This window comes from Phyllostomus discolor, chromosome 4, assembly GCF_004126475.2.
Source record: "Phyllostomus discolor isolate MPI-MPIP mPhyDis1 chromosome 4, mPhyDis1.pri.v3, whole genome shotgun sequence".
In the NCBI taxonomy this organism is placed as follows: Eukaryota; Metazoa; Chordata; class Mammalia; order Chiroptera; family Phyllostomidae; genus Phyllostomus; species Phyllostomus discolor.
Genome location: NC_040906.2, coordinates 203,959,767 through 203,985,874, shown reverse-complemented (window position 1 = coordinate 203,985,874; position 26,108 = coordinate 203,959,767). Strand labels below are relative to the sequence as shown.

The 26,108-nt window shown below is 54.7% G+C and overlaps 1 protein-coding gene across 2 annotated transcripts in view; it reads right to left on the bottom strand.

Annotated features, from left to right (window-relative positions):
• Positions 1-635: 635 nt before the first annotated feature.
• The window catches only part of TULP4 (TUB like protein 4), a 179,338-nt gene continuing 153,865 nt past the window's right edge, over positions 636-26,108 (bottom strand). For both annotated transcript variants that reach the window (XM_028508755.2, XM_036024938.1), the window contains exons 8-15: positions 23,741-23,965; positions 22,470-22,704; positions 16,145-16,289; positions 11,781-11,925; positions 10,686-10,779; positions 9,504-9,647; positions 4,373-6,873; positions 636-2,886 (exon numbers count right to left, since the gene is read on the bottom strand). In XM_028508755.2, coding sequence (XP_028364556.1) covers positions 2,770-2,886; positions 4,373-6,873; positions 9,504-9,647; positions 10,686-10,779; positions 11,781-11,925; positions 16,145-16,289; positions 22,470-22,704; positions 23,741-23,965 — 3,606 coding nt within the window. In that variant the 3' untranslated portion in view covers positions 636-2,769. The remainder of the gene's footprint in view (positions 2,887-4,372; positions 6,874-9,503; positions 9,648-10,685; positions 10,780-11,780; positions 11,926-16,144; positions 16,290-22,469; positions 22,705-23,740; positions 23,966-26,108) is intronic.

Here is a 26,108-nt window from a genome sequence, read left to right as displayed (position 1 = left end):
GATTTTTATATCTCAAAAACTAATCAGAATTTTATTTATTTAAATTTATGTATTTTTTTTTATTTTATTTTTTGTTTTTTTTGTGTGTTTTTTTTTGTTTTTAAGATTTTTTTTTTAAATTTATTTTTAGAGAGAGGGGAAGGGAAGGAGAGAGGGGGAGAAACATTAATGCGTGGTAGTTTCTTATGCGCCCCCTACTGGGGACCTGGCCTGCAACCCTGGCATGTGCCCTGACTGGGAATCGAACTGGCAACCTTCTGGTCCGCAGGCCAGCACTCAATCCACTGAGCAATACCAGCCAGGGCCCAGTTAGAATTTTAGAAACTGAAACATCACTAGTAATTCCTTCTCTTGCTAGTCTCATTCTAATAAGTCTTCTCTCATTTCCTATCACCTTTTATTTTTAATTAAAAATATTCAAAAGTAGGGAAAATATTTTAGGATATATTATCTCAAAGAAATCTCCTTTATATATAATCAATACCACAAAAAAAGCAAAATACAAAATGAAAAAAAAAAAAAAACCCAAAAAACCCAGAAAAAAATTCCCAATTACAAAAGATTATAAACAGTCCAGAAAAAGAAAACCCACAAAAAAACCCACCCCCCCAAAAGGCCCTATTGTATCTTCTTTATTTCTTACAGCAAAATATACTGCTACCCAGCAAATCATTACAAGCAAACTATTTTCCTAAATAAATAATAGCATGGGCATAACTGACCAGTACATAGTAACAAAGAAATCCCTAAGAACACTATTAAAGCAAGATAAATCATTTTCTCTCGGACAGTAAAACAGAATTGCATTTAAATTATTTTAGAAATAGGCTATAATCATATTGCACAACTAATAGTAACCACTGAAACATCATTTCAAACTACAAAAACTCACATAAAAGAATGATCTAAATCTGAACGCATCACTACATTCTCTTTGGAAGAATTTACCCACCAGGAATCAGGTCCACTACTTTGAACTATAAGATGGGAAGCTCTGGCCCCAGCCGGACGACGTCGTCGTCCTATTTAAACCCTCCGCTGTGTTTCTGTGGGGGCTGGGGAGAGCGGCGGGTGACGGGTGGCAGGCTGCTCTGGGGAAGGAATGAAACGGTTTCTCCTCTAATTTGTAAACCAAAACAGGGAATTAAAAAGATATTTAAAAAAATTTAAAAAATATGTTAAAGTCAAAGTAGGGAATTAGAAAGAAGAATTTTCTGAAATGGTTTTCTGTAGTATGCTCCACTTCTGTGTTTTCACACAAAACCCAAACCCCGGGCAGCGCCTGTGCTCCTGTGCTAGACGACACCACACTGAACGACTGAGAACAACGAACTGGGTCGTGGCACCAGGGCCGGACGCGGCCCACGGTGTCCCCTGAGGACGAGGTGAGGCGGGAAGGAGAACCTCTCAGATTTTTTGCAATGCACAAACAGCAGTCAGCCGACCACCACAAACGCTGCAGTCTCCACCTTGCTGTCCCCGCGGCGCGCCTCCTTAGCGGAGGGTCCACGCCGCCACCAAGCACCTTTCTCCCAGGGAAGACCGCGGGCCCGCTGTGCAAGAGTTTCCTGCGTCTCCTTCTCCATACCCTGGCAAGCGCTGAAGATTTTTTGCTGACATTTCTAACCTGCTGGAAACATTTCTGGTCAACTGAACTTCAATGTAGCCGAGAAGAGGAAAGGAGAGCTTCCAGAGTGGCACCGTCAGCGTTGTCAGAAGTGCGGGACAGTGCGGTCCGGTGGGAAGGACGATGTCTACACCACGTTTCCAGACCCAGCGACAGGAGGGAAGAGAGGCAAACGCTACTTCTCAGCGAGCGGGCCCCAGCGACTGGCCGTGGCTCTCACCGAGACAGCTGCTGCCCCGCACCTGCACGCTGGGACGGGTCCACGTGGGTCCCCTGCTCCTCCCACCAGACGGACGGACGGACCAGACCTGCGGGGCTGGGACATGCTATAAAACTAGTGGCATCTTCAGTGTAAACACCCTCCGCAGAGGAGCATAGCCCTTGTGCGCGCGCAGGGGGTTCGTTCTCACCCACCACCCTCCCCCGCACCCTCAGGGGAGCATCGTGTTCCCGCCTGGTAGCAGCACCCCCATGCAAAGCCTACTCTTATTAGTCAAACAGTGCATTTGCCAAGATACCTTTCATTAGCCAAGTCACCTCTGGGGGAATGACCTAATATGCGTGAATTAAATGTTAGCCCCCAAGAGAACCTGTACCTTTAGAATTTTTGGTTGTGTTTTTTTTTTTTAAGTTTTTTTGTTGTTTTTTGTTGGTTTTTTTTTGGTTTTGTTTTTTTTTTTGTTTTTTTTACACTAGGGATGTTGCAGAGAAGGAAAAGAACGCACACTCCTTGCATCTGAAAGAACAGCAGGCTACATAAGGCAGTCTGTCCTCCTCGGGGCCGGGGGCCCTGGCCCGCAGCTGGCATAAGCTAACCCGGTGGGGGGCGTGACCACGAGCAATCACATTTCTAAAAGAACACCAGGTGCCTGGCCCCTCTGCTTCTACACACCACGCTCCTGTATTCTGTTTTGCTTGATTAAAAAGAAAGAAGAAAGACAGTAAGGAATAATAAAAGCCTAAAGAAATGACAACGCTAAAGGTCAGTGCCCTCCCCTGGGCCTGACGGAGTTTTCCAGTTGGCTCTCGTCTTCTGGTCCCCCCCCACCCCAGCACCCGCGCCCCATGCGGCTCCTGCAGCATCCAGACCGGACCTCTCCGAAAAGGGTCCTCTGCCTCCGGCTGCCCCGGGAGCCGTGTCTTCACTTGAGGCGCTGAGTGACGTTGGCCAGGGCCACCGCGAAGGCCTGCACGGCTGAGAAGGGGTACTGGAAGTCCAGGATGTAGGCGTTGCCGTCGATCCTCCCAAACTGCATCACCTGGGGGGGGGGGGGGGGGGGGATTGAGGCAAAGGCGTTAAAGGAAGACGAGGCGGGACAGGGCGAGCAGGTCTGCATGGCCCCGGCGGAGGCAGGCAGCACAGTCTGGGCGGCACTTCTGCCAACAAAGTGACCGTGGCGGGCTTCTGCACCTGATGACGAGTTTGCCAGAAACCAAGGGACAGAAACCATGTTCCACCACACAGCGGGGAAGGCAATGAGTACAATTCAGGGCGGGAGACGCTCCCCCGGTCAATGAACTGGTTTCCTCGCAGGGAAAAAGACAGGAGAAAGGGAAAAAAAAGAATCTATAGACGAAAGAGGCTTAGGAGAAATGCCCACTGTCACTGCCAAATGCTGCTGCTGAGAGAGGGAACCCAGCGCACCCCCTTCCCGCTGCGCTCGCCCCCCGAGCCCGCTCGCCCCGTCCCTTCAGGACGCACAGGGCCCACCACGCAACTGTGACAGCATGCTACGTATACAAACTTGTTTGTGATCTTTAAAAAAAATGTTTAAGTGATTTTTAGACAGAAAGAGAAGAAGGGAAGAAGAGAGAGAGAAACACTGATGTGAGGGAGAAGCATTAATCGGGTGCCTGCCGTACATGCCCCAACTAGGGATCAAACCCGCAACCTAATCGTGTGCCCCGACCTGGAATCCAACCAGCAGCCTTTTGCTGTGCAGGGCGATGCTCCAGCCAGCTGAGCCACAGGCCAGGGTCAGCGCAAATGCTTAACTCTGCTGCCCTGGGGCGAAAGCAGCCGCAGAGGATGTGTGAGTGGATGGGCGTGGCTGTGCCGCAACAGACTGGATAGAAAGCAGCAGCAGCAGCCCAGCCTGCGGGCCAGCCTGCCAATTCCTGGCTCAGAAGATTGCCAAGCACAGAGCAGGCACTCAGTAAATACTTGTTGTGTGGATTAATGGAAACGAGACTTGAGTATGAGAGGTGCAGGGAGTTCCCGGGACGGGCAGACGGCCGTCCCAGGGACACAGCTCTGCGGCAGCGCCACGGGGAGCGGCGGGTGGGGCAGGAAGAGCTGGCACACCACCCACGGTGTTCAACTGCACCAAGAGGAGGTTTGCACGCTGCCCCAGAACCAGGGAATGACTTAACAATAAACACACGCAGAAGCAAGCACCTGGGTGATTATTACGTCCAGGGGAAAGCTGCACAATAAAAAAGGAACATAACTGAGCCCTACCCCGTGGCTCAGCTGGAACACGTTCACCAGCACAGCGAGGCAGCCGGTGACTACGGATACAACTTAGAGGGGCGGAAGCGGGGCAGGAGTTCACGCCCCAGGCACCCCCAGTTAGCCTGGCCCCATCTGAGAGGACCAGCTGTTTTCCACATTTCCCAGGTGGCCTTTGGAAAACGCTCCTCAAGGGCCAAAGCACCGAGATCCCTCACGCGGTTTGAAAAGCCCACAGAGACCTGCTGAAGGCCAGGAAGGCCCTATCCCGGCCAGGCCCCAGGCCCCCTTACCTGCCGCCCCTCCAGCTCGATCTGGAAGTTCTTGGCCGACTCTTGGGTCACGCGCCCGCCGAAGTCCAGCTGGTACACCTGGGTGGCTTCGTTCCAGAGGGGCTGCTTGTTGGCCATGACGTACACGAAGCCCTGGCTGCCCAGCCGCCCGTCCTCGCGCTCGCTGGCTTTGCGGCACTTGAACTCCTCCAGCTCGCTGGCCGCCCGCAGGCTCCTCTTGCTCTTCCAGCCCTTCTTGCCGCCCTGGCTCTGGTTCATGAGCTCGTCCCCGCTGATGAACAGCTCGGGCTCGCTCTCCGAGCTGTCCTGGAACTCGTTCGTCTTATTCAGCTTCTTCGACTTCAGCTGGTCTTTCTGACTCTTCACCTTCTTCTTCTCTCTCCCCAGGCGGGGGCTGGAGATCAGGGAGTTGAAGTCACTCAGGGCCCGAGCCTCCTTCTTCACCTTGCCCTCGGTGATGGCCTGGACGTTTCCTTCCTCTGCCCGGCCGTCCAGGCGCTTCCGGTTCTTCTTTCCGAACTTCTCCGTCCGCTGGGGAACCGGGCTTTCCGTCAGGGAGAGGACCTCCTGGAAGTTGTCAGTGGTCTCCACCATCACCTCTGCCCCCAGGTGGCCCTGGAGGTCAGAGGACGGTGGGGACACGAGGGGCTTCTCCACAAGCAGGTGTGCCTTGGCGGGGAGAGTGCCCTGGGGGTTCTGCACGGGCGGGCACGCGCCATAGGGACTCCAGGGGTGCAAGGCGATGGACGGCAGCTGTAAACTCGAGCACGCGCTGCTTCCAGGATACATGGGCGGCAAGGTGCAGTAGGCCAGGCTGGGCGGGTAGGCCGGCTGCAGGACCATCGCGGGCTCCTGCTGCACAAACTGTGCCGGAGACAGGGTGCCTTTCGGGGAGCAGGGGGCCTGCACTCCTGGCAAAGGAGGGCTGGTGTAGCTTCCCGGATAGGGCACCCCCACCCCATAGCCTGTCTGGAAAGTGGCAGTAGGACTGGTGGGAGACTTGGGGGAGACAAAGGGCACTCGGGACACGTCCAGGTGCTGGCCCTGACCTACCACCAGAGGGGACAGTTTCAGCAGGTTGGACACTCCAGACTGTCCTGTCCTTTCCTGAGGCACCCACACGTCCTCCCCCAGCACAGTGTCCCAGTGGTAAGGGGGCGGCCGTTTCACGGCCGCGGCGGCGTCGGGCAGCGCAGGGTGCCTCGGGGGCTTCTCCGCCGGCAGGAGGTGGGCGAGCGCCTCGTCCTCGGCGAAGGCCGAGTGGGCGCAGCCGGTGCGCTCGCGGGCGCCCTCGGGCGGGCTCAGGAGGCTGTAGGGCGGCTGCGGCTGCGAGGCCAGCGGGGGGGCGCCGGCCGCGTGGGCGGCCCCCGGGCCCTGCTCGGGCCGCCCCGCCGCACCCCCGCCGCTGCACTGGCTGCAGGTGTAGAGGGCGGCCTGGGGCCGCGCGGGGAACTGCGCCGCGCCCTTGGGCTTGGCCGGGTGCTGCGGGGGCAGGTGCTGCGGCAGGGCCCGCAGGGGCTCGGCCGGAGCCGCGGCCCTGAGCACCACGTCGCGGTTATTCCTGCGCAGCGTGGCGTGGATGAGGCCGCTGTCCAGCCGCTGTGCCGCCGCCACCCGGCCCGCCACAAGCGGAACGGCCAGGTCAGGATACGGGGGCGGGTCTCCGGCGGGGATGGAGTAACGCGGGACCGTCAGGCGGTTCAGGGTGGCACTGGTGCAGGGCTGGGGCGCCTTCTTCTCCGTGGCGGTGAGCCTCAAGGTGGCCGAGCTGCCGGGGCCGGGGAGCGTGTAGGTATTCTGGGAGCACAGCATCCGTGTCCGGGGCCGGCACACCTCCTCCACGTTGCCGCTGCTGTCGAAGGTGGTGATCCTCTCGTAGCCCAGGGGCGGCTGGTAGTGCACCGCGGTGGGGTACAGCGGGAAGTCGCCCTTCTTCAAGCACACGTCCACAGGGGCCTGCGGGGGCGGCGGCGCTGCCGTGGTGGGGGCAGCGGGGATGGTACCTGGGTAGGGCGGCGGGGGGTTCAGCTTGGCCACCTGGACCTCCTGGGGGGCGCCGAATACCACGGCATCCCCCTCGGCAGTCAGCTGCGTGGGCCGCAGCGCCTTGGCTGGCTTCTGCAGGTGCTCGTGCTCGCGGTCTCCCAGCTCCACCACTGGCAGCGGGGCCGCCCCCTGCATGGGTGGCGGCAGGGGCAGCTGGGGGGCGCTTGGGGTCATCCGGCTCACCTCCACCCCACCGAAGATCACCTGCCCGGGGCTGGGGTAGCGGCTGGAGACCGGGTACTGGTTGGCATTCTCGCTTCCATGCTCAGCTGCGCCCACGGTGGTGGTCTGATTGGTCAGGACGTCCAGCTGCACGTTCTGATTGGCCAGCAGGGACTGCACCAGGCCGATGCTCTGCGTGGGGGACATGGCCTGCGCGGAGCTGTGGATGGGCGCGATGGGGATGTTCACGGTACAGGGAGGGTTGTTCTCGGGCACGCCGGACGCTCCCGTCACTGGAAGGGAGAGAGACAAGCTGCTTTCAAAATCGTGCCACGGAACCGGGTCTGAGTAAGAAACACCTCTCAACTCATCCGGTCTTTGGCATGCAAAGTGACATTGCTATCGATGGAGACGCCTTTGCTTGGGGAGAGCTGGACTGTCACACAAGTTACATAAGGCTCCTCCGGTGTTCCTGAAAGGGCACCCATGCAACTACCTGGTGGGTCCTGCAGGGCAACCTGCCAGCGGCTCCTCAGCTAAGGGCATGTCAGGGCTTTCCAATGAACACACCCGAGCCTTCTCGGTTTGGTGCCGTGTGCTCAAATGTGGCAGGCACTTGATTGTCTAAAGACGGTTTTCACTCATGCTACTCCAGGTAGGTTTTTCCACGGTAATGGACTGGTCACTGCAGGACTAGGACAGGACGTGACTGCAGCGGACCGCACACCTCTATCTGAGAACCCTACGTAAATTAAGTTCCTATAAACAGAACCACATGAAATGGAGTGAAGAAACCAATGAAAAGAATCCCTAGCAAATCTGAAGACTAGGGGAAAGCTTATTTCCCAGTTCATCTGTTTTCAGCATTGCAAACGGTATGTAAGGAGAAGCCACACTGAACGAAACCCTGTGAACACATTTTGTCTGCGTGTGGCAGGACCCTGGCACGTACTTGAGCCATGACCTGCACACACTGGCAAGTGCCCAGAGCCCCTATTCTGCACCGCCCTGGCTACAGTGCCCATCAAGCAACTTGCTCGCCTGGGCCTCTCCGAGTACTGTGTGGCAACCGGTACTAAGCAGGAAGTAGGATTTAACAGAGTAATTATAAAGGCTGGACGACCTTTCACCAGAACTACAGAATGAGGCCCACTGGTTCATCAAAAGCTGAGCCCACCCTCGGGGCCTGCAAGAGATGCCCCCTTCACCCCGGTCCACTGGTGAGATGCGCCCCCACCTGGCCGCACGGGTCTGGGCCCTGTCTCAAGTTCTCTAGCGTCCCCGTTCAGACCCCTCTTCTTGGCATTCTCTCCCCGGGACGGCAGGCGCCGTCCCTGCTAAAGGACAGTCTCTTTGCCGGGTTGCCAGCGTTAAGTGTAAGTCCTGAGGCAAAGTGTCGCCTCCTGTCCCCGGGACCACAGACAAGAAGAGCAGAGCATCCGAGAGCAAGGCGGGCTTGCAGGGGACCACGTAAGAGAGACCTCCACATCCAAGGTGCCGGAACAGCAGGGGCCCGGCCCTAAAGCTCAGGTGGGTGGGGCTCCGCCCCGCTGCGGGTTTCTGTGCTTGCAAGCCTCTCACAGTAGGACTGCGGGAGTCTAGAGCACGGGCTCCACCTATGAGGGCTCCTGTCAGGAAGCACAGGGCAGGTCACCTGACGGGTAATGATCTGCCAAGTGAGAGAAGGGCCGAGAGGCGGGAAGCCACTTCCCCAGGCTCAGAGCCTAAAGGGGGTGCGGGTCCCTCCCTGTCCCATGCAAGGACCACGGGCCCTCAGGCAAAGGAGAACGCAGCGCTCCTCTGGCCCAGAAGCCAGGGCGCCTCAGAGCCGGGCCGGGGTGAGAGTGGAGGGGTCTCTCCAGTATTTGTGACACTGGAGGCGGCCTTCCTTGAGAACAGTTACACACAAGCAACTGGCAGACCAATTAGAAATCATTCTAATCTGTTCATCAAAATTAGCCTGGGACTTTAAAAACGTGTGCCCGATTTTACCTTTAACTCAGACCAGGCTTCTATACACTGAGACATGTACTCCACGCTGGGAGGTGTTTCAATGCACAGGTTTTCGGCCCGGAGACACTGGGCTCCGTGGGAACCACGGATCATTCAAGCGATGCCCTGTTCCGAGCAGGGACTCAAGGACGAGGGCCAGCCCAGGGCCAACAAGGCTGGGCACGGTTCGGATGCGATCGGGTCCTGGCAGCCCCCGACGTCGCTGTGCCTGCACGCGGCTAGGACTGCCGTGCGGGCGGAACAGAGGGTGCGAGTGCTCTGTGAACGGGAGGCACGCGGCCACCTCAGTCCATGCTCTGGTCGCTTCCCTCCTCCCCCAGCGACTGCCGGCACCTGACCTTTCTCCGGTGTCGTGCCTCCACATCCGCAGCCTCACTGAGAGGGAAGTCACGCCTTCCCCACACAGAGGCAGCAGGCGCAGGCTGCCACACTATCATCCCGTTGGAGGCTGTCCCGGAGAGGAGACCACTACCCGCTGACCTGAGGGCTGGGCCCGGGGAGCTAGAGGCTCCCCACCCCGGACCCCGGGACGTGCCTTCTCTTTGCCCTTCCCGCTCCTAGAAGCTACTGTAAGGACACAGCCTTGGGACAGAAGTGTGTGGCTTTGGGACTATCCGGGTGGTGTACATGACCGATCCCAGGTAGGGGCTCCACGCACACTTCCCAGGTTCTGGCTGCGGGTGCAGAAACCGACCAGTCTCACAGCCGCCCGAATGAGCCCCGTCAGTCCGTGCTCACTGAGGCCGCCGCCTACCCGTCTGGAGTGGCCTGCCTCTCTGGTCTCTCCCTGCCCTTTTCAGACTTTCTCTTGGGAAGCTCCCAAAGAGGCCGTGAAGCACCAACCACTCTGTCCTGTCACCACCCACCAAGAGGAGGCTCCTGACGAACCAGGGAACGCGTGTGAACACACCTGGTAAGTCATCCTCATCTTCGCTGAACACATTCGGGTTGAAGACAGGCAAGTTCACGAAGTCCATGGAAACCTTTCGAACCTCTGGGAGATAAATGGTCATCTGCCGCGGCTGGAGGTGCAGGAGGCTGGTTTTGTAGATCACTGGCGGGAGGAGGAGGCACAGTCAGCGGAGACAGGAGGACCCCAGCGGGAGGAAGCAGCGGCAGTTTCCCTGCCTGGAGGGCACCGGCGTGCACAGGCACGGCGGGGCTGGGAGACGCTCCCCACCTCCTCTCCTGGGTGCGCCCGGCCACCCCAGCCCCGGTCTGGGTTCAGGGGCACCGAATTCCCAGTCTGGCCCAGCCGCTTGGCCAAGGGTTTGTCTGTTGAACCACGCACTCGAAATGTCAACAAACCTATACGGTCTTTTTGGTAATGAGCTGGGACATGACAGATATATTAAAAAAAAAAAAAAACAAAAAAACCCCCAACTCATTTGTAAACCAGAAGGACAATCTAGTGAAAACAGTCTGGTTGTGGTAACCAGACTGCCGGCTCGGGGCGATCTGGGGCCACCCCGGAGCTGCTGGGGAGCGGCCACGAGCGAAGGGGTGACGTGGGTCGGGCGGGAATGAAATGCTGCCTTTCTTCAGGGCTGGGTGCTCCACGGCCTCCCTTTCAGTTCCGTACTCAGTACAGAGGTTTATCGGGAGCTCCCACGTGACCTGGATTCACTTGAGTGACAGGGATATTTAAGAAAAAAAAAAAAACAACCCAGGTTGCAACTAAAATATTTGGAGGAGACAAAATAAGTTAAAAAATAATGAATGTGAATTTAAGTTCCACAGGAGGTTAAAATCAGGATGAAGTTGCCTGTCAATTTTTATGTGCAATAGCCAGAAACCTCCAAGAACTCCGATAGATATTTTGGCTATTTCTGTCATGTTTTTATAAGCTGGGGTGACATTTTTTAAAAATGAAAGCACTACTGGCAAAAAAAAAAAAACCCAATTTGAGTCATTATTCTACTTTTTGTTGAAGTCACAGTGGCCGGGGTCAAAGTTTGCAGGAAAGACGCATGTTAACCTTTTGGTGTCAGGGAGCTCCTCACTTTCTACTCTAGGCCCCCAAGGGTTGAAACTGTTTTCTCAGTCTGAGCTTCCACCGGGACAGCAGACGAAGAGCCGGGTGTGGTCTCACCTGCACCAAGGTTGGTCGGCAGGAAAGGGGCCAGGCCCACGATCTTAAATTTGGTTCCCCAGATATTAGACGTAACCTGAGCAAGATAGTTGTGCTGTGGGAGGAAAAAAGGAAAAGAAACATCACTATTTCCGTATTTCCTATTAAATAAACACTCACTGCTTAAAAAACCACAGGTGTTCACAGGCGGAAACACACATTCCCGACTTCGCTCCATCCCTCTGAACCCCAGAAGCGAACTGCGGCATGCCAGGCACCCGCTTTTACACGGAGGCCCCCCGAGCCGTGCTTCTCAGGCCGGGAGTGCGAAGCAGATGTATCCTGTGTGCATGTGTGTCGGTTCAAAAGGCCATAATGGGTTTGGGCTCCTTCACCTTTACCTCTCCGTTCCCAGAGCCCCTGGACTGCAGAGGGCCTCTGGCTCTGGGTCCATTTTTACCCTTGACGTTTCTCCCAGAAGTACCAGCTGCACTGACACCACCCTGAAACCACCCACTGGTCTGTTTCCTCAGTCGGTGACGTCAAAAGAATGTAAACAGCTATCACCGTACCAGCCATGCCCGCACGTGCGTGTGCGAGGGCGATCACGAAGCTGAATGAGACACAGCTCCCCAAAGACCCTGTGCCCTGATGGGGAGGATAAGGGGGGTAAGTGTTCGCATACAAGGAAGTCACTGAGAATGAGAGGCTTCGGAGTGACTGTGGCTGAGCCGGGGAAGGACGCCTTCCCGGAGGAGGAGGTGAAGCTAGGTCTGGAAGCATGGGGGCTTCCCGTGACTCGGGCAGAGCAAAGGCATAAAGGCAAAAAGAGGCAGGGGCGGCTACGCCACACGGGGGGTGAGCGGCGAGACACAGGAGGTTGCAAGCATGTCTGTGGGGTGTGGAACAGAGGTTAACGGGTCTGCCCGGAGGCAGGGGTGCCAAGGAGGACAAATAGGCTCCAGTTATCTACACCAGTGTCTGGAGCCACGGGGACAGGCACAGAGAGGGGGTAGCAAGGGTCCGGCCACCCCTGAGCACGCACTGGGGAGAGGGAGCAGGACCGTGGCGCGTCAGTGCACGTGACCAACCCAGAACCCAGACCCCAGACCCTACCTGAGTGATGTCCTCAAAGGGGAACTCTCTTCGTGTCAGGCCGGGAGAGCTGACGGAGGGCTTTCGAATGGGCAACCGTGGGGACCTGGACATCTCCTGAGCAGCACGGGACAGCTTGGGAGACTTCCGGGCCTCGATGTTGATCCTGTGGAGACGAGGCAGGAGGGTCAGGCGCCCAAAGCGGGGAAGGCACTCCTGGCACACCCCTTCCTCTGCCAGGAGTCACCCATGGGTGCCACGTTCTTAGGAGCCAGGCCCCTCAATTTAACCAAGTCCCTCCCGCCCGTTGTTGCTGTATAAACAGGAGAAAAGAAGGACATGCATGTATGCTGAATAACACTTTAAAATACAGTGAGATCAGATCAAGTGCTTCATTTGTATGGAGCCTCAGAGAATGAACTCTCTCTCACTCTCTACTGACTTGTAATAAGGAAATGGCAGGCGGGAAGAGTCACTTCTCACCTCACGGCCACAGTGACTTTGTAATCCTAGTGCACTTGGATTTCAACAGACTCACTTAGAATGTCATGTCTGCAATATTTAAATCGAATCAGTTCTGCTGCTTCTTGATCCTTTGCCTTTGGTCCTCAGGTCCTTTGTTTGTAACATGGGGACATATGCACTTAATCTAACCCGAAGAGAGTGTTACAAAAATGAACATGGTAAGGTCGATGACCTTCTACGAAAGAAAGGCATTAAGCCTCACAACACTGCTGGGCCTGATAAGGCATCTGGCATGCCCAGGGGAGCGGAGGCCGGGACCGGGCTGGTTAAAGCTCTGTGTGAGGAGAGTAACCCACCCGCTGCCTGAGGGGGATTCAACGCAGGGAAGGACAGAAGGAAGGAGGACTCATTACGGGGACAGCAACATCCAGAAACCTTAAATGGGCATTCGCGAGAGGAGGGTCTAGTTGCTCAGTGTGTTACATGTCCTCTCTGCTTAAGTACTGATACCAGGAAAAGATGGAACCCTGCAGAGCGTAGGAACATTCAGTTTCATTTGCAACTTTAACAAACTTAGAACAAAGATGAAAAAGTACATTAATCAGATCGCTGTAGCCACTGGACAGCTATACGGGAAAGAACGAACATTCACCTCTAACTCCCACTATTCACAAACATTAACCTGAGACCTAAGTGTGAGAGCTAAAACTACAAAGCTTCTAGAATGCCTCATGACCTCACAGTAGACACAGATTTCCTACATAAAGCACAAAAAGCACTAACCAGAACAGAAGAAATTCTTGTACGTTTTAGACTAAGTGGTAGTAGTGTATGCCTGACAAAGGAGTCACAGCTGGAATAAAGAATCCTACAACTCAGTACAGGCAGAACTACTCTGTAACAAATGGGCCAAAGACTTCAACAGACACCGCACAAAAGAAGATGCCCAAATGGCCATGAAGACATAAAAAGCTTCTTGGCATCACCAGTCGCTGGCGACATTAGGATTAAACTACAATGAGACATCATGCACACCCACTAAAATGGGTCACGTCACTTTTTAGAAGTGACCACTGCAGGTGAGCGTGCGAGCAGCGGGCACTCTCACGCACTGCTGGTGGGGATTCACAAGCACTTGGCACAAGCCCTCGTTGCACAGGCACGTGGGAACACTGACAGTTTCCGCTGAAGGTAAGCACGTGCCTACCCCGTGCCCTGCAGCTTGCCCTTCCGAGTACATGTCTGAGATGAACGTTTGCGCGTGCCTACAGAAAGTCACGTACAAGGAGGTACACAGTGGTTCCATTCATCACAGCCCAAGGCTGTAAACAACCGAATATCCATGAACTGGAAACAGCATAAACAAACTGTAGTATATTCACTACACTGGAATTTCGTAGCACAGAAAAGGGAAAACTACCGATAGACACAACAGCATGAGTAAACCTCAAAATCATTACACTGAGAAAAAAAAGAGTATATATTGTTTGGTTCCATTTATGTGAAGATCAAGAGGAAGCAACACTAGTCCATGGTGACAGAAGTTAGAACAGTGATTAATCCAGAGAGCAGGTATCAGGAGTTCTGGCCAACATGGAGGCGTAGGCAGACACGCTTCGCTTCCTCACACAACCAAAAGAAGGATAAAAACCAACTTAAAAACAAAAAATACCCAGAACTGCCAGAAAATGGAACTGTATGGAAGTCTGACAACCAAGAAGTTAAGGATGAAACACTCAACTAGACTGCCTAGACTGCGCCACAACATGGTGATGTGGACCGCCCCGCCCTGGCGAATACCCAAGGCTCCGCCTCTTACAATGCAACAGGTGCGCCAAGACAAAGAAATATGGTCCGAACGAAAGAACAGATCAAAACTCCGGAAAAAGGACTAAGGGATGAGGAGATGGACAACTTATCAGATGCAGGGTTCAAAACATTGGTAATCAGGATGCTCACAGAAATGGTTGACTATGGTCACAAAATAAAGGAAGAAATGAAGGCTATACAAAGTGAAATACAGAAAAATATACAAGGAACCAAGTGAAGAGAAGAAAACCAGGACTCAAATCATTGATATGGACCAGAAGGAAGAAATAAACATCCCACCAGAACAGAATGAAGAAAAAAGAATTAAAAAAACCAAGAGAGGCTGAGCAACCTGAGACAATTTGAATCACAGAGATGCCAGAAGGAGAAGAGGAAGAGCAAGAAACTGAAAACTTATCTGAACAAATAATGAAGGAAAATTTCCCCAAGCTGGTGAAGGAACTAGACATGCAAATCCAGGATTTTCAGAGAGTACCAGGATTTTCAGGATTTTCAAGAAGTTGGATCCAAGAAGAAACATACCACGACACATAATTAAGCTACCCAAGACTAAAGATAGGCGAGAATCTTAAAAGCAGCAAGAGAAAAGGAAAGAGTTATGTACAAAGGAGTTCCTATGAGACAGTCAGCTGATTTCTCAAAAGAAACCTTACAAGCAAGAAGAGGCTGGAAAGAAGTATTCGAAGTCATGAAAATCAAGAACCTCCATCCAAGATGACTCTCTCCAGCAAAGCTATCATTTAGAATGGAAGGGCAGATGAAGTGCTTCCCAGATAAGGTCAGGTTAAAGGAGATCATCATCACCAACCCATTATTATATGAAATGTTAAAGGGACTTACCTAAGAAACTGAAGACAATCAAAAACTATGAATAGTAAAATGACAACAAACTCACAACTATCAACAACTGAACCTAAAAAACAAAAACAAAAACTAAGCAACTAGAACAGGAAGGAATCACAGACATGGAGACCACACGGAGGGTTATCAGTGGGGAGGGGGAGAATGAGGGGAAAAGGTACAGGGAATAACAAGCATAATTGGTAGGCACAAAATTGACAGGGGGAGGTTAGGAATAGCATGGGAAATGAAAAGCCAAAGAACTTATATGTACGACCCATGGACATGAACTAAGGTGGTGTGTGGGGGGGACCAGGAAATGGTAGAGGAAGGGGGAGTGCAGGAAGGAGGGGGATAAGGGGGAGAAAAAAGTGGGACAGCTGTAATAGCATAATCAATAAAATATACTTTAAAAAACAGGGACCGGGTACCAGATGGGAGGGCACAGGAACCGTCTGGGACGATGGAATGCTAACTAACTTCAGCTGGGTGCTCAGCACACTGCCTCACCGAGTGAATTCTGCGTTTATACGATCCGGACAGCTGTGCACCTGTGTGCCAGCTGTACTTGCGCCTTGCACAGCATCACGGGATTTAGAGCTAGAAGGGGTCTTAGTGAAGGTCTGGTCCGTCATGAGCTTCTACAGGCAAGGACATGGTCTACTTCAGGCTTTGCCCATTCACATGGCCCACGGGGGGGGTCGGGGGGGCGGGCGGGCGGGAGGCAGGGGGCGGAGCCAGGATGAGAAAGGCGATGCTTCTCACCTGGGACACCACAGCCCTTCCACCTACTCTGAGCTCTTCCCCGTTCCTTAAAACAAACCTTTACAAGGGCCTAAAGTTTTCTTTGGTTTACTATTTTTTCCCCAGTCACAGCATTAATTGGCATTGAATTTGGCGTTCTCTCTAACACATTACTTACACTGTAAAACCTTTTTCTAATTTTTCTCAAACTGGAAGAAAAAGTAAGTAAGGCAGGGAGCTCTGGCCACCCCATGCCACCCGCTATCAGAGATGACCCCTAGAGAAATGCTGGAGTTTAGCAGACTTCCTACTGGGTGTCTTTTCCTGGCCTGAAGAACTGAGAAAGGAGAGCCGTGACCACTGCGGGCTGGCCCTCCAGACGGAAGGCGGGGGTGCGGTCCCGTGCTCCCCTGGTGTCGGTTTCAGGAGGATCCTGCCGCAGGCACAGCACAGGTACGCCCCCGGGGACACAGAAAAGAGGCAAACACCCTGAGAAGCAAGATTACCGTGGGAGTTTGGGTGACTTGCTCGCTTGGGAGATTTTCGGAGACTTCTTGGCAGCCCAGTCATCACTCAGTTCGATGTCGCTGGAGTCTGAGCAGTTGCAGCTGTCGACCACGGTAGACATCAGGCTGTTCCCATAGAGATCATCTGGGAGACACCAACCAGCAAGTTTAAGGGAAGGGACGCCAGACCCTAACAATAACCATTACTAGAAGCTACAGGGCAGAATGTCTCTATAGGCCACCACTTCAAGTCTAGAGAGTGAAATAGAAAGGAGTAAAGCATTGTTTTCCTTCGACATTTTTATGCTATTATTACATTTTCTAAGCAAAACAAATGACCTCTATACTCATCAAAGTGGGCATGGTATTTTAGTGCCCTGGCCTGTACCAAATAGTCAGGCACTTTACTGTGCCAACAGCTGAAACCAGGACAGCTTCACAGTCATCTCCACGACACACCAGGCATCACAGGCTTGCGGGCCACCCAGGACCTGAGTGAGGGGCTCCCTGAGTCACTGACTGTTGGAAGAACGTGCTTCTGACCGGGGGCCTGGGGAGGCCCTTGCCGGCTCTGGGCCTGCTCCGGACCAGAGACCTGCCAGAGCCGCGTACGTCCAGCTTGCAGCACGGTCTGCTGGGCTGCCCCCACGATGGGGCTGCCGCAGTGGCTAAAGGGAAGGTCTGTGTGGCAGGGCTTTCAGGGCGGCCTGGGTTCCGCTGCGAGGGCCCGCACAGGAGACGCTCAAGCTGACTCTGCGAACTGGACATCAGGAGGGGGACAAGAGGCCCCACGGCAGAAGGCTATGTACCCCAAGGTGGAGCCATCACAAAGCTGCTACGCAGGTGAAGGTCATGCTTGACAGCAGGCTCAAAATCCCTTCTCCTTTGCTCCCTTCCTTCCTCACCCCCACCCCCACATCCCTTCACTACCCACACCCCTGTTCTGCCCTGCCCTGCCCCCCAGGTCTGCCCTCACTGAAAAGCACCTCATTCTTCAAAAATCACTCTGTTTTGCTGACTAAAGCCTCATTCCCTCAAGGCTCCAAGAACCTTACACACAATAAAAAAGACAAACCATTTGATCACAGTGAAATAATTCACAGGGGGGTGAATTTACTGGTCAAAAGGTCTGACTGCATTTGAAAGGATGAGTTTGTTAATCCGAACTGATCTCTACATTGCTGGACACACGGAGGTGACACCTGTGCACAGGGGCCTCTCTGAGGCCCCGGGAGGCAGGCAGAGCAGCCCGAGGCGTGGAAGAGGCTGCTGATGCCCGGTCGGTGGGGGGACTGCGGCAGCCCATTACAGCGCTCACGGATGCAGAAGGCACACGTCTGGTCTCCCGCAGGAGACGGCGGTGTGCCTGAGTTCGTTCGCATGCCCTGCGCAGTGCTGACGTTAGTTAATGTAGGAATCACTGCCTCAGAAGAGGCTTGGCTACAATGCAGACATACAGCTGAGGCTACAGAAGGCCTCCCCATGTCCATGAACACAGCCAGTTTGCTGATGTCCTGAGGAAATTTAGTGGGGCATCGTGCACTTACTCCCTGCCTCTTCGCTAACGCCACAAATGCTGCATGCCACACCACTGCTTTTTTCCATACTCATGTCGCAGACTCTTCGAGCTGCTAGCACATCTGGATAACCTATCAACGACAAAACTCACTTCACACGGCTCTGGAGGCCGAAGCCTGAGATCAGGCTGCCAGCGCGGTCAGACTCTAGCCACGGCCCTCTGTGGGTTGCAGACTGCTGGCTCCTCGCTGGGTCCTCCTGTGGCAGAAGGGGCTGGCGTCCCTCTGAAGCCCCCTCTTGTAAGGCGCTAGCCTCACGCCCTAGCACCCGACCTCCGAATATGGTCACACTGGGCCTTAGGGTTTCCACATACGAACGTGAATGGGGGGAGGACAGAACCCTCACCACTGATTTCTGGTCTGTGTCCCCAACTAGTGTGTCAGCTCCCCGGGGGAGGGGCTGCTTGTCCTGCCTTCTGCTGGAACCACGGAGATGAAAACGACTCCAGGGACCCGATAAACACTTCCTGACGGAAACACGCGGTCCGCGCTCTGCTGCCTGGCTGCATCCCGCACCGACCACGGCAGAATGCTGGACAGCGGGGGCGGGCGCCGGTGGCTGCGAATGCCCCCGGGGGTGCCCACGAGCAGGCAAGGCTGAGGACCACTCCTCAGGAGCCCGGTGAGGACCTCCCCCCAGACGGACTTACAGGGGACACACGAGCAAAGACAGCTGCTCTCCGTGCACAGGCCCTGGGCCGTGCTTGCCTGCCACCTGTCACCAACACAGCCAGAAACTCAGTGCACCCAGCAGAGCCACAGGCTGGGGGCCAGGGCTGGCGCCCAAACGTGCCTCTTGGTTCTACAGACGCAATGTCGTCAACCTGTTGTGGCAATTCCGGCACAAACATCCGAAGTGGACAAAAACGTAGGTTGGCACTGCTGTTTGAGAACCCCAGTTTGCATTCCACTACGTGGGGCTCCACACCCCAGTTTTGTCAGTTTTCAAGAATATGCATCTTCCATCTGGGTTGGACTGAAGGCTTTCCAAAACATGCGACCTGAATCAAATATAGTATTAGAATTTCAAAACGTCTTTAAACACAGCTTTAACTACTTTAAAACATTTCAAGTTCTGTCCCGTAACAAAACACGACACGTCAGGTGGTTCGACGGCGGTGTGGGAGGCCGGGAGCCTGAGACCCAGGTGTCGCACGGTCAGGTCCTGGAGGGGGCGCCCTCCCTGCCTGCACACGGCAGCCTTCACGCTGTGCCCCCACGTGTGCTTCCTCCGTGCGTGGGTGCACACCGAGGTCGCTCCTCCTTTTCCTACAAGGCCACCACTCCTACTGCACAGGGGCCCCATGCTGCAGCTCCATTTACTCTGAATCAGCCCCTAAAGGCCACACCTCCAAAAACAGTCACACCGAGGGTTAGAACTTCAACATCCGAAGCTGGAAGGACACAGTTCTGTCCGCCGCACATCGCCCCTGCTTCCCTCTCAAACCCAGCACTCCTAACAGCCCTCCCTCATCTCCCCCAGATGGACAGGGGGGAATTCTCCGGATCTTCAAACTCTAGTTCCTTTTCTTAACAATTCCTTCTTCAGTTTGTTTCTTTCCTTTCTCACCTTACTGTAAACAGTCAGGAGGAACCAAGCTACTCCCTTAGAACTGCTTAGAAATCTCCTCGATTAAAAACCAAGTTTCACTGGCTTGTGAGTTTTACCTGCCACAAGACCCCAGGACACAGTGCGCCAAGCTCCCTGCCGCCTGGATCATCGCTCCCCCCCGGTCTCCAAGAACAGCTTCCCCTTCTGTCTCGGACTTCACCAGACGCTTCCCTAGCGACCCGTTTTCTAGCACGTACCGGAAAACTCTCCATTCCAGCCTCCTTTGCCCACGACCCGGTTCCAAAGCTGCTATCACATTTTTAGGTGTTTGCTACAGCAGCACCCTACTTCTCAATAAGGAAATCTATGAGTTGGGGCTCCCAGAGAAACAGAACCAGTAGGAGATAAATGTCACACCCACATCCACAGACAGACAGACAGCGAGAGAATGTGGAAACGGCTCATGAGACGATGGAGGCTGATCGGGGGCCGGCAGGGCCGGCTCCAGGCTCACAGACATGCACCCCGCTGCTCTGAGCTCACGCGGCCTTTGTGTGATGTGTGCGTGTGGGGAGAGGGGGCTCCCTCCCTCTTCCTTTTCCTGTAAGGCCCCCAACCCTACTGGGTTAGCACCCTATCCTTATGACCTCCTTTAACCGTAACTACCCCCTAAAACCCCATCTCCAAACAGAGTCACACTGGGTTGGGGATTCAACACTTGATTCTGGGGCGGGGTGTGTGTGTGTGGGGGGGGTGGGATGGAGCACAGTTGAGTCCATGGCGAGCTCTGACGCAAGATTCCGTTTGAAAATTTGTGGATTTTTGCCAAAAAATGTATTGGGATTCAGGTTGCCTATGATAAAAGCACACGCCGGTGGTTTGGAGGAACACGTCTGTTAAGTGACTTGGGGGACGCTGACAACAGTGGAACCCACACGCCAGAGCGTGTGTCGCCCGGGCACCCATTCAGTCGCAGACCTCGAGGCCCCACCCCAGCCCTGCTGGGTGGAGGGACATGGGGGCAGGCCTGGGCACCCCAGGTGACCTGTGGGGAGGTGGGGGAACAACGACGCGGAGGCCCGACTCAAGCAGCTTCTCCCGACGAGAAGTTCCCCGCTTCCGAGAGCCTGGAGTCTCACGTATCCTGCCCTGAACCCGTCTCCATGTACCCTTCTCACTTGGCAATTAGTCATATTCCGCCTTGTGACATGCCTTCTATTTCTGTCCTGAGGTATTTAAATCTTGACTTTTTTATTCAATTTCCCGAGTGTTAAGCTGTCTTATCACCCGGGGGGATTATAACTGCTTGAGAGCAGACACCTGGCATTTCTTCACGACACGGGAGGCTCACGGACCCTGTACAAACCAGCACCAAATACACAGTGTTGACTTACTCTGCTTTACACCGATTCCACTGCTTTAATTACAAAAGTAAAACACCTCTCCCCCAAGGACCGTGGGCAATGAAGGCAGGGTGTGAGCTGAGAGAGGGGACACTGAGGGGGCGGTGCTGCGGGGGGGCCAGGCCACGCCCCCGCCCTGGCTTCAGTGCCCTCCGGCACACCTGCCTGCCTCTCCTGCCCTGTTTTTAGTGGGGCACGTGCCCCATGGGGACCCGAGCAAGCTCTTCACACTGGTTGCCTCCAGCACTGAATGTGAGAGCAGGTTTCATGAAACTGGACACACGGGAGGAACCGGAGGGGCAATGACGTGGGATGAGAAGACGAGATGCGTGCTGTGGTTCGCTACCTTCCACACACCCTTCCCCTCCTCTGGTCCCTTCCAACCACCTACCCTCCTTCACCATCGATGGACTCTAATCATCTGTGACCCCTCCTCCCCCACCCCCCCAAACCACGTTTTCCTTCTGAGCTCGCATCCACTGCCCTCCTGGACTTCTCACTTTGCTTCCTTCCTTCTGAGCCTCCTCTCCCCGCTTTGCCACCTGCCTCCCTACCAGTCATTTCTTCTGCTCAGCCTCCCTGTTCTGGGTTCAAGTTCATCACATGAGACTCAAAAGACAAAACAAAAACAAAAACAAAAAACCCAACCCAATTCCATACTGGAGTGGGCAAGGGACCCACGGCACTGTGACACCGGGATAACCCTGGGCGTAACACACGTCACGGTGCCTTCAGAGACATAATGGGGGGCCCAGGCCAGTCTCCTGGGAAGGAGAACGAATGGCAGTCGGGCTGTGGGAAGGACCAGTGTGAAGCCAATGCAAACAGACCTCATCTAACTCACGTTACTTCAAGGGCAGGCCCTTGCCAGGCACTGGGGGCACAGAGGTGACTCGGTTCCCTCCCTCCAGGACCTCCAGGACCCTAATCCAGGATTCGGGGGCAGACAGAGCCCCAGAAAGACTACTGTGTGCTTCCCAGCACCCCAGCAGCTCAGCTGGCAGGGGAGAGGCACAGAGGACAATGCCGTTCGGCCTGCTGTTGGGGCTGGGCACAGTTCCACAGGGGGAAGCACAATGTCTGAACTGGTGGGTACTGATGATGGGCACCCAGGCCTCAACAGTCACTGGCTGGGGACACCGGGCGGGCACAGTCGGAACAAACGAAAAGGACAAGGTCCCTCCCTCTGGAGGCTCACGAAGCAGAGCTGCGGAGACAGGGGCGCAGGGAGCACCTGAGGACGCCCGAGTGAGGATGCTCAGGTAGAGCAGAGGGCTCTAGAAGGAAGGGCTCATGTTATCACGCAAGGGCTTTACAAATGAGCCAGGAATTTCCCTTGGTGATCAGCTAGAAAGCAGTCCACAGCCTGAGGGGCAGAGGCAGGACTGTAACAGGAGGCTGAGGAGCAGGCTGCAGGTTTGGGAGTTTCGACTCTGTCGTTCGCTGGGGGTAGGGGACAGGGACCACCTCTCTGTGAGGTGCAGGCCGTCTGCACAGCCCACCCAGAGCACTGCCCCCTGGAAGAGGAAGCTGTCACTCTGGAGCCCTGTGCCAGCTTCCCCTTTACAGACAGCCCCAGCCCCGGCAAGCCCCCTGGGATGCCAGCCTCCCGGGGCTGCTGAAAGCCCCACTGAATAGTACGTTTCGAACAGGACTTTGGAAACGGAGTATCCCTGAGGATGCTCCACACTGGCCCACACAGGCTCACTTCCCAACACCGGGCACCCCTGTGTCGTGGGTCATCAGGAACCACACCTGACAACCAGGTGGGGTCAGGCGCTGAGGGGGCCCACCTGCTTTGCTATCCGTCCGGGGGTCCATGATGACAAACTCTGGCCGCAGCTTGCTGATGCGCCGCCCCTTGAGGATAGGCACAAGCCCGCCCAGGTACTCCAGGTAGAGGGTGTAGCACGGGCCGCCCACCTCCGGGTCGTCCTCCGTGCGCTTCATGGTGCAGTGCAGGCGCTCGTTGCCGGCCGAGGGGTAGCTGACGAAGTCGCGCATGTTGTTGGGGTCTGGGATCGGGGGCTGGAAGCAGAACATGTTAGATAGGGGAGAGCGTGGGCTCACCTCTCACTCTAACAGGGCACTGCCAGGTAGCCCGACTAGGGGTGGTCAACGGTGCATTAAATAGTAATTTGCAACCCTGGGTGGACGTCAGAATAACGTGGGAGCTCTAAAAAAAAACCCACACCTGAGCCAAGATCCCAACTCTGGAATCTCTGGCAGTTGGGCCTTGGCATTTTTCTGCGGTAAAAACTCCCCGGGTAATTTTAATGTGCAGCCAATTTGGGAATTACTGGCACAGAAGCAAGATTGCAAAGCAACTTGGAAAAAAAAAAAAGATCACAGAGAGATTCTAAAACTCTGATGTTCTAGGAAAAAAGTAATCAGCAAGTCAATCTGCTACTTAGAAGCAGAGACAGAACACAAGGAAAAGAACGCAGAGCAGAAGCCAAGGTCAAGGGAAACCCACAGCTGAACAGCCCCTGGCAGGTACACACTATCGTGAGCGGTTTTCAAGTTACGGTCAGCACGCGGAGGGCTGGCAGCGAGTGCTGGGTGGGGGTTGCTGCTCCTTAGCACGGCGGCGAGGGTGGCAGGCCCTCAAGCTGGACCGGGGTTCAATCCTGCCCGTTCCCCTACACAGCTATGGAGACAGTCACCCAACTTCTAGAAACATGTTTCTCGCTTTCCCGAGTGGGCACGGCAGCAGCACCTGCCAGGAGTTCAGGGCTGAGTAAGACAGACAGACTGACCATCAGGAGGACACAGCACTCGAGCCCAGAGGCTGCCATTGCCACAACACAGCCAGTGCCCATCTCACGAGGGCACTGTGGACACACTGTGGACACGCTGAAGACGATGCCCACGTGGCAGAACGTGGCAGAGCTCTGCAGGGCCACACACCTCCTCCACCCAAGCCCCTCTTGTCAAGGGGAGCCATGCCTGTGCTCCTGCTCTGGGGTTATCGGCCACCTCCCCTGTCTTTGTCCTCCTTTCTGCTCCCTCTCCTCCAGAAGGAGGGGGAGCGGCAGGGGAAAGGGAGGGAGGAAGGCCCTACCTTGATAGTGGGGATGAAGGCAGTGGAGAGGTAGGAGCAGAGGCGGGGGGGCAGCGCCAACTTGCTGACATCTTTGTCGTCTCGCAGGGCGCTGGCAATGGCCTGCTGGCACAACAGCTGCAGGCCGGACACCCGGTGCTCCACGCGCACCACGTACAGGGCCGGTCCCGACGCCATCAGCAGCCTGGAGTCCCGGTGGCCCCAGCAGATGGAGATGATGGGGCGCTGCCGGAGAGTGAAGGGAGACCTCGTGTAAGCTTTTGCTCTTAGAAGCAAAGAAAGATCATGCGTGCTCGTCTCGAGCAAGATAAAGTGACCTAGTAGTGTTTGAGATATTGGTTTTAACAAGTGTAAGAGAGAATGCTCAATACTGTACTATGAAATTCACTACTTTCACTGAAAGGTGGTTAGATCCTAAGTACAGAGTATTGGAATAGCCTTACAAAGTTCTTTTACATGTATCATCTCATTTAAGTTGGTGCCACGGAACGTAACACAGCTCCGTGTAACAACACTTCTCCCAGAAGACGCGGTCGGCTTGGGGCTCAGTGATCCACGTTCCGTACTAAAGCCGTGATTAACCAGATCTCCAAATCACTGCTGGTGGCTCCCGTGCTTGGGCTGGCGGTGAGGAGGTGGGCCAGACGGCCCTTCCCTTTTGTCCCGATAGGGAGCATTTGAGAGTCAAATCAACACTGGATCTGGGGCACAAGCTGTGTGACCTGGGGGCTGTTACACGATCCCTGCAAGTCTACCGTGTCACGAGTCAGTGGGAGCTGTGAACAGTAAAGGAGACGAGAGATGCCCAAGTGCCCCAGCATCTAACCCATGCACGTCAAGTCCCCGTTCCTCTGTGCCATCGCGGAGCTGAGGGGGCGGAGAGAAAGTGGAGAGCCACCTGGAAGGGGACGGGGGGGGGGGGGGGACACATTTCCTGTGACGGCCTCTCTGGGGGTGTGCGGCCATCACTTGCTTTGCAAAGTCAGGCTGACATAGAAATGTACACGGAGAAACGGCTTGTACCCCAAAACTCAAAGCTCAGGGGAGCCATCCAAGTGAGATCAGCCTAGGAAGAAAGAAAGAAGCGAAGGGCTGTGATGGGGAGGCAGCGGGAGAAGTTGCTCCTTCCGATCCAGACAGATGGAGTTCTGGTTTAATGAGGTCTTGAGGGGTTTCAAAGATCAGAAGTGGGGATACCAGCTCTTTTATATGAATGACAGACAAGACCAGAATTTTCACCGCATCTTAGTGACAAGCATCAAGATAAAAGGAACACGTGAAGATATTTGCTTAAAACAGCCCCCAGGGTCGGCTAACCCTGGCTTCAACTTCAAAGCAGACTGCCGGGCTGAGGATAACTCAGCTCCCATTTCCAGCAGAGAGGGGCTGGCAGCCGCTGTGGGGGGCAGCCGAAGCCCCTGGAGGAGGACCCTGGAGCCTGGGGCTCAAGTCTAGGGCTTCCAGAGTACTTTCAAGATGCGCCTTTGCACAAGAGGGTCCGACACAGAGGGAAGACCCCAGAGCGAGGCCTATTTAATTCAGAGCAAGACTACTCCCTGCTGAAAACAGTGCAGACAACATAAAAAAATGTGTAAAAACTTTTCTTTGGTGTCATCAACCCCTGTAAGTGCAGACCAGGACAGAGGTTCCATTAGTACCAAAATCATGATCGATCTTAAAGGCATACGACCTCCCCCAACCCCCATCCCGGGCCTCCTAAGATGCTTACAGCCTAGAGCTCAGGTTAATGAAGAAGAGTTTCCAACAAGCACCACCTCCCAGGTGGGAACTGGCTACAGAAACACCAGACGCTTCCTCCTCTGACTCCCCGTCACTTTGAGTCCCCCCACCTGCCATGCCAGCGGTCACAGGGCAGGGACCACACACGTCCACCCTCGAGTCCCCTCCGTCCTGCTAGTCCTGCTTTCAGTGGTAACCACCTCTGTGACGTGACTACATGTTTTGGGAGGGTCTTACATAAAATTGTCACTATGAGACGTATGTATCTCTTATATCTTTGCACAAAGGAACTTACAGCGGGTATACAGACCTTCGACCTGGATAAAAACCCTGGTACATTTATGTGTCTTGTCACTACCTATGGTAACAAAAGTAACGACTGTGTCTTAAAAACTTACTGCATTCCGACAGCACCTTCAGTTACATTAGCTCCTCTCACTGCCCCCAGAGGCAGTGTGAGCACACAGCCTGGCAAACACGCGGGACGTCCCACAAAACCTTAAACTGCCAGTCAAAGCAGTGGGCCCAGATTCCCCTCTCAGGCTCTCCTTAATCCCTTCAGCCAGGCTGTTTCCCTCAGAGGCAAAGCAAACCACACGTCTGTAGCAAAGGCAAACAGCTCAGGGGG